Source organism: Momordica charantia, assembly GCF_013281855.1.
Source record: "Momordica charantia cultivar OHB3-1 chromosome 4 unlocalized genomic scaffold, Mcharantia_2.0 BLBB01000004.1, whole genome shotgun sequence".
NCBI lineage: Eukaryota > Viridiplantae > Streptophyta > Magnoliopsida > Cucurbitales > Cucurbitaceae > Momordica > Momordica charantia.
The window spans coordinates 10,146,337-10,154,901 of record NW_028275162.1 but is presented as its reverse complement, the minus strand read 5'-3'; the positions used below and the strand labels follow the sequence as shown (position 1 = coordinate 10,154,901).

Here is an 8,565-nt window from a genome sequence, read left to right as displayed (position 1 = left end):
TAATTTTTAAATCTACTACCAAATACATATCTGAAAATACTAAAAACATATATTACAACTCAGATTTTTTCATTGAATCCCTTGTTTCTAAATCTCTATTTTCTGATCACGAACCAAATACACCCCAAGACATTGAGAATTTGATATAATAGGTATAGGAAATTATGTTCTATGGTCCTCTCTTGACATGGAGTGCAAGTTTTATAGTATCTTTTGTTCTCAACTTTCTCCAAATAAAACATAGTACTTTGAAATTAATGGGCACTTGCATATATGCCAGAGAGAGAGGAAAAAAAAAAATCCTCAATTAATTGTAAATTAATGGATTTGTAAATAGAGCACCAAAGAAATGGCCCAACTCAAACTCACTCACGGAAAAAACTAAAATAGCTTCGAAACATCTATTCGTCGTCACTAACTGATATAGTTCATCATTGAAGACGTCTATCACTTATCCCAAAAAAAATAAAAAATAAAAAGACGTCTACCACTAACATATTGATAACCGTAATAGTTTTTAAAATTTTGTGAATTGATTATAACAACTTTGTAAGTTTTTACAACTCCTATTCTTTAACGTGGTCCACCCATTGGTTTATTATATAGAGATAGAAATAGATTTGGGAAGAATGCAAGTAGAAGTTTAAAGGAATAAGAAAACCTGAATGAAAATTTCTACATTAGCAATCTCTTTAACCACAACTCATATTTGATGGGTATGGAGTGGAGTATCCTCCATGCATGATCGAGGGACTTCGAGGATCGGTTGTCCTTGAGCATTTACATTCTTAGAGATGGGATCCATTTATTTACATGTGTTTTCTAAAATCGAGTCAAGCCAACCTAACCCCTGCTTAAAAACAACACGTTTCAAACACGTACAAACGAATGGACCCTAAAATGATATCTTACTCTACAAAATTACAACTATTGTGGAAATACTCATCTATTGCAAAACTTCTAATCGAGGAAAACCAGAAGATAATGAATTTAAAAGAGAATCCATGATGATTAAACATTTCTGTGATGAATTGTTTTAGACGGTTTATACTTATAGTCTACAATTTAGTACCATGCCTTTATACTTGGTGTAAGAAAAGAAATGCGCTAAACTAGAGAAGAAGATTACTGCTTTTAAATGAGCTTCTTTTTCTGGAAGAATCGCTTCAAGTACCACAGTTGAAGTGCTGAAGCCAAAATACAAACACCCAAAGACATTATGCTGAACCACGCCACTCTTCCATTTGTTTTTTCACTCACCATCCTCATGTCTGCTTCTCTGTGGTTGAAATATAACATTTCAAATGGCTACTAAAGATGTTTAATGGAGAAAATAGAACTTGAATAGTTTTTTGCAATGGTTAGATAGATTACCTGCTCTTCAGATACAGTAAATTCTCGTGAATGGCCTCCACTGCCCCTTCGAGTTTTCGGAGCTCAAGCTCGACACCCTGCAGTTACCGATGGCGAGGAAATAAATACGGGCTCTAAATGGCCATAGGTGAAGGAAATATATAGAAATGCAGAAATATACGAGAAGTTTCAATGGTAAAACTGGGTAGAATGTTACGCGATTTAAAAAGTGCTTTGGGATAACATTTCATCCTGATGGCCACCCTTAAAAGCTAATTCCTTTTGCAATTACACTTTTTCAACTTTACTGACCAATGGAGAGCGTTCGTGTGACTCTTTGATCTTTTGTATTTTTCTTTAGGGGTCAAATCTTACAAATCACTCCTACTCCTCAAGTATGGTAGTTGGTACAATTGCACTCCTAAACTTTAATCGTAAAAATTAAACCTCCAAACTTTGATAAATGAAAAAAATTAGACCCCTAAACTTTCAATAGTAAAAATTAAACCCTTAAACTTTCTTAAGTGATAAAATTGGACTCCCAAAATTAAAAATGTTTCTTATCAAAAGAAAAAAATCTGGCAGCTTCATGAAATCAGCCGTACCAATCTTCTGGGCCTTTTGAAACCGATCACAGTTTTCAGAGAAAATTCAGATTCTTCAAATACCATAAAAGTTGAATCTTTTACAACGTCAGAATTTCTTATTTGTTGAGGTACTATTGCATGAAGAACTTACCAACTCCTCTAGACTTTCAGCAAGATGAGATCTCCAAATATTTATAACAGAAGACGGCTAACCCTTTTAAATACTTCTACTAGGAGATCTTGTTTCGAAACATAAAAAAGCATCGAACCAAATTTAATAAAAAAAACAAACCACCCACTGCAATTACACGAAACTTGTCTATCTATCAAATGCCCAACTAAAGAACCATAGCAGCTAAGTATGGCCTTTCTAGTTTCTATACACGATTGGGGGTTAGTTGATCGATACAACCACTTTGATTCCATGAAAAGAATCGATCCACTTTGAAAACACTGCTCAAGACCATCTTTTTGTCTGCTGTCTGTTTTCATCTTTGAATTGGAACCTCATCTTTGAACCTTTTTGCTGGTTCTTGGTCCCTACACAGCAATATATCCGTAGGCTGTCTCATCGCTTTAAAAGGAAGGGTAAAGTTCTTTGGCTCAATCTCATCCAATGCTTTCTTTGGATCACATGGAGTAGAAAGGAAAGGGACTATACTTATTTACTTTTATCTTATTCTTTACAAATGCTGCCTCTTGGTGCAAGCCAAACAATACTTTTTGTAATTTCTTCCTTAATGATATATGTGCTAATTGGAGGGAAGCCTTGGTCGTTGGAAGGCTTTCCTTCTTTTCGTTTCACACTTCATTTTTTTAAAACGAACTGGGAGTCGAAGCTTTGCTCCCCTATACCTAGGGGCACCTGCACCCGCCCTAAGGCCTGGACCTAGGAGACATCAAGGTTTGTTTCATATTTTCGGTAGTCAGAGCTTTGCTCCCCTATACCCAGGGGCACCGCACCAGCACTAAGACCCGAACCTGGGAGACATCAAGGTTTTTTTTACATTTCATTACTTTTATGACATCTTGTTTCCCAATGTTAACCAAAAATAAAAATATGTTCCCTTTAGAATGTTGTTCAGAGGATTTATTCATTGGAGAAGAATGTGGAGATGATCCTGGAAATTCTATTAGCTCATGGGAAATCTGAAGAAGTCAGATACTGAGTTGCAATAAGAAAAGAAGAGGAGGGAAAATGCACGGTAGAACAAGTTGTAGCTTCGAAATACGGAGAGCCACCTATGGTCAAAGCTCAATGGGAAAATATGGCGTGAAAGCTAGAACTACCTATATTCAAAGAAATTTTCAAGTGGATCGATTATTTTCATTAAATTAGATTTCCAAGGGAAAAAAAAAACTTGAAATGTTGATCAGTAATTTGGAAGCAGGGGCCTTGATGTTTATTTATTTATTTAGTTTTGGTGATGAAAAACCAATCTTTGAGACTTTTATAAAAGAGTTCTAATGAACCAATTGTCAAAGACCAACAAAAAGCTTGACAGATTCAAAGCTCTCTGCTCTACTACTATCTCGATTTTGTCTTCACAAGGACCTAACGTGAAAAGTAGTTGGTTCTATGTCAAGAAGGCAGCATGAGGCCAGAGGGAATGTCAGAAGCTTTTTGAAATCCTTGTCATGACTTTGCCTGATATATAAAAGGAAGTCTTGGACAGTAGTTTTAATAGTTCAGAGTAGAAATACAGGTCAATGTTTGAATTTTTAATCCGATTGGACTGAGACAAAACATGGAGATGGCACAAAGGGTGGAAGAGAGGAATGGTTCACTTAAAGACAGGAACAAATAAACATCGAGGGAGGTTAGTGTTCCATTCCATGTTGTAATTGCACCTCGGGGAGGGAGATTAAGTTGGAGTTGAACAAGAACAAAATCTTTACTTCCAACATTTAAAAAGAAGACTATAGTCCCCTATATACCCCCCTCCCCTCGATTGTACCATTTGTGTTCTATGAAGTTCCACTTTGTGGCTTCCTTTGTTGCCTTCTTTGGGTATCTCTTGCCCGTTTCTTCCTTGTTCTGTCTTGGCTATTGCTGTCTATCAAAGGCAATAGTGCTTCTTTTTCTCTATTAGGTGATTTTTCGATTAACCCAAGGAAAAATTATATTCATTTTTTTTTATAAGAAACAATACCTTCATTGAGAAGAATGAAAAGAGAAACAAAAGAAACCAAATCGGCCTACAAAGAAACCAACCCCGAGAGGAGTCCCTTACAGAAACGGACTCCAATCCAAAAGAATGAGACCTAACGGATAATTACAAAAGGCCTTAGAAATAGAGCCCCATAAAGAAGTATTAAATCTAATGAGATCCCAAACATAATCAACAGATTTCTCCACCTCCCTAAACAGCCTATTACTTCTCTCTAACCAAATCCCCCAAATAGCAGCCAGAAAACAAGCCTGCCACAGAAAACGACCCTTGTCACGAAAAGAGAGGTGTAACAGCACCTCCTCCATCATCCCCCTACAATCTCTGGAACGGGTCCAAGACAAGCCAAAGCAATCAAAGAAACGGAGTCAAACATCCTAGCAAACTGACAACTCCATAACAAGTGCTCCAAATCTTCAGAGGCATTCCTATAGAGAACGCACCACTACGGGCCCAAACAAAAGGAAGACATCCTTTGGATACGATCTAAAGTATTGACTTTCCCAAGTAAAACTTGCCACCCGAAGAATATAATCTTAGGGATTAACCCAAGGAAAAATTATATTCATTATTGGGCTCCCAATTCTTCTTAGGGGTTTTCTTGTAGATCTCTTTGTTGTCTTGAGGGATCCCACTTCCCTAGCTTCCCTCCAGAGGATAAAATCCTAGAGGTCAAATTCTTTCATTGGCAGGTTTGCTGGGGAGTGGGACGGTTGACACTTTAGACCGTATTCAAAGCCATCCACCCTTCTTGTTGGGGTTGCAATGACGTATTCATTTCAAGAGTGCATTCGAGGATCTTTATCATGTCCTTTGGAATTATTTGGTTGCTCGTTTGTTTTAGGATAGCATTTTGGAGTGATTTGAGGTTTGTTTGGCTCATAATAAAGATTTTTGTTCTCTGATGCAAGAGGTTTTGTTCCTATTGTTTCGTTATAAGGGGCAAATCCCTTGCCACACTAGCTTTTTTGCTGTTTTATGGAGTTGAGAGGTCTTGCCCCCAAGGAGCCGCCCAGTTGCAAGGACTTGGATCTCTTGGTCATGCTGGCTCAGAGATCTCAGATTCGAACCTTTTGGTGAGCTTAATAACAAAAACCCTTCATGGCTCCCAGGTCCGAGCCTTGGAGCGGGCGTAGGTACCCCTGGGTATAGGGGAGCAAAGCTCCAACCCCGATTATAGAAAAAAACGAAGTTGACAGGTCTTGGAAAGATGTTTTATCGCTTTTTTGTCATTTTATAGGAGTTGAGAGGTCTTGGAAAGATGTTTGCTCTTGTTAGGTTTAATGCTTCATTGTTGGGTGTCAGTTTCCAAGGTATTTTTGTAATCAATCATTAGGCCTTGTTTTCTTGAATTTGAGCCCTTATATCTGCATAGTTATTCTTGGCTTGGCTCCTCTCGTTGGGCTATCTTTTTGTTTGCCCTTTTACATATTTTAATGTTTTTTTTTGTTTCTCATTTTATATATATATAATATTTTTATATGTAAAGAAAGAAACAATAAACCTAATTCCTAACCGTTCCATACCTCAAAAAGTCAAGTTTTTCTAAAGTTTTATCAATTTTAATGGAAACAAGTTCCAGTAGTTGTTAAATCTTAACTTCATCGCGATTTTTTTTTCTTGGATAAAAAACAATTGTATTGATGGGATGAAATAACAAAAGGAGAAAGAAATTCTCATCCAATGGAGTTACAAAATAAGTCTCCAATAGGATAAAAGATTAGAAAAGCTATAATGATGCATTTACACCAGGATGTAACTTGATCGCACTATCATGTATAAATTTAATTTGATTACTAAGGGTTTCCTTTTTCCACACCTTTTGCAAAATCCCCAAAGAGCTATTGCATCAAAGTGCACCAGCACCACCCTATCAATTCAGCTCAAAACTTGTCTGCTTATTTGTCATTAGACATCATAGTAGCAACTAAAGTCAGACTGAGCTCAAAACCATTTAAATGAAACCCCTATATTATCTTAAAACCAAGCAACCAAAAACATTTTTAATTACACAGTAAATGGATAAAATAAAATTAGACCAGTCAAAAAATGACTCTAGAAAATGGAAAGGGTGGAAATCATGAGCAAGCTATTTTTGTTCTCTCTTTTGCTTCTTCTTCTTCTTCTTCTTTTTTTCTTCTTTTTTTTTTTTGAGAAACAAATATTTCATTGATAAATGAAATTAAAAAATAAAAAAATAAAAATAAAAATAAAGGGAAAGGAAAGCCTCAACAAAACCCAAAATTTTCCAGCTTTAGTCCACACATTTGTGATTTCTATAGTTATTAACGTCATTCTACGTGATTTGGAACTTCAGCTTAAGACCAAATTTCAACCACGAAATTCTGTCATTTTCCCTTTTAACAGCCATATGTGTGTGTAACAGTTTCAGCGAAAATATCATAGCTGAGGTGCATAATCAGCAGGTTCACCATCTTAACCTAGCATTTTAGCCATGTCAGTTCTATTATCTGAAAGACCGAGAGACTTGGGACATATATAAACCATGTGTTACAATTGGATTTACGTGCAGAGAAATATTAATATACTTCAGTGGTTTTCTAGCATTAATTGAGAAATCTCAAAATAAATACTATTTTCAACCATCCATCAAAACGCAACTCGTTGTCCATTGGCCACTTATAATGAAATTGTATGCATCAACTTAAGAAGAAAGCATACCTCAATCTTTTCCTTTCTTGCTACTGATTCCCAATCCTTTGCTGAAATTCCAGTTCTCCAGTCAAGATTTAGGCTTACATCTCCACCACCCTCATGATTGCCATCAATCCAAAAGCACGCCAGATGGTTGCCACCCTCTGCTGTAGTGAATGCAAACTGCCCACTTGTTTGTTTCTCCTTTTGGTGGAGATTGTTTCCATATGGTGATGTCACCTAAGAGAGGAAAATTTTGCAAATTGAATTTATTACCAAAGATACAAAGAAATAGATCAAGACATCCTTAAACTATTTCAGCTTCAGCAGATAAAAAATCTAACTTATTATGCTTTTAATATTTCCTTCACAATCATTCAATATGGTGATGTCACCTAAGAGAGGAAAATTTTGCAAATTGAATTTATTACCAAAGATACAAAGAAATAGATCAAGACATCCTTAAACTATTTCAGCTTCAGTAGACAAAAAATCTAACTTATTATGCTTTTAATATTTCCTTCACAATCATTCAAGATTAATACGAAACAGTCGGTAATCAAACAAAAGTTAAAGCAAGTACATTGCGATCATTGTAATAGTAAATGAAACTAGTGATTCTTCTAATAAAGAGAAACATGCGAGTTGGATAGAAGTCCAAGTCCCCAGAAAATCAGATATATCACAATAAGGAAACCTCAAACGAGTGGGAACCCAACAGGTACCAAAAATGCCTAGTTAAAACAATCCCAGTGTCCTTGATGTAAATGTGGATATTTTTCACAATTCACAGCACCTAACACCCACCAATATCATTCATTTTCCGCCATATTTCGAGCATAATACAACACTATAGCATAACCCTCACAAGAATAAAGTCAATTTCAGCAGAAATAAACTAATAGTCTGAAGAGAATCGAAGTCAACGCCGAGTAAAAATTTGAGAATCCAATCAAAATTTCCTTTTAAATCATTTCATCGCCGTCTTTCTTCAAGCAGCCGGACAAAATCAGAAAGAAAGCAAAAATCCATCGAAAGAAAAAACCCTAGAGTTGAGCGATCCAGTGCAGAAAAGTAACCTTGACGGAAATGGTGGGCGAATGGGTGTAATTCTCAGAGATGACAACGTAATCAGCCAAAACAACGACGTTGCTTTGGATTTCCTCAGAGACGCACTTGGTTCCTGAAGAAGGAAGGTTGAGCCAGATAGCGTGGCTCGGGGGCACAAGATCCATGGCCAAGAAGGTGAGCAGCAACAGCAAAGAAGGCAGCATCATTCCCCGGCGCGCCATTGCTGTCTTCTCCGATTCTCTTCGGAAGAAACCCAGATACCCGATTTCTCTCTACTGAACTGTAAGAAGATTTTGGCTGAGTTCTGGAAACGTAAAAGGACAAATGAAAGAAAACGGCTCTGGAAATTGTCGAGCTCGGAGCAGTAATGGCTTCTGGATTTGGTTGGTACTGATTGGTAAAGAGCTCCACGTTTTCGTTCTCTCTCTTTTTCCATTTAAATTTTCTTTTTTAGGAAAATTTTTGGTAAAAGTACAACTATGCTTTGGCCTTGGTCAAATTTGACTGATTTTCAAGATTTTTAATTCAATATTTTTTCTCTCATATATTTCAAAAATGATTAAAATTTTATTGAAGCAAAAATTTACTTTGCAAATTACTTGTAATGATTGTGTCATTTTAGTTTAAAAGTTGTAGTCTTTAATATTGTGTAATGATTTGTAATGTTAAAAATTTTGTTAGGAATGTCATGGTTTCTAAAGGGGTGACCCTACCTATTTATAAAGTCT

General features: G+C 36.3%; 1 protein-coding gene across 1 annotated transcript; it reads right to left on the bottom strand.

Moving 5' to 3' along the window:
- Positions 1 to 985: 985 nt before the first annotated feature.
- Positions 986 to 8,246, bottom strand: LOC111022163 (transmembrane emp24 domain-containing protein p24delta3). Its single transcript, XM_022299327.2, has 4 exons — positions 7,846 to 8,246; positions 6,794 to 7,006; positions 1,375 to 1,451; positions 986 to 1,279 (listed from the first exon to the last, which is right to left on the bottom strand). Exons 1-4 carry the CDS (start codon positions 8,056 to 8,058, stop codon positions 1,135 to 1,137), a joined length of 648 nt encoding a protein of 215 aa, XP_022155019.1. The 5' UTR covers positions 8,059 to 8,246; the 3' UTR covers positions 986 to 1,134.
- Positions 8,247 to 8,565: the final 319 nt, after the last annotated feature.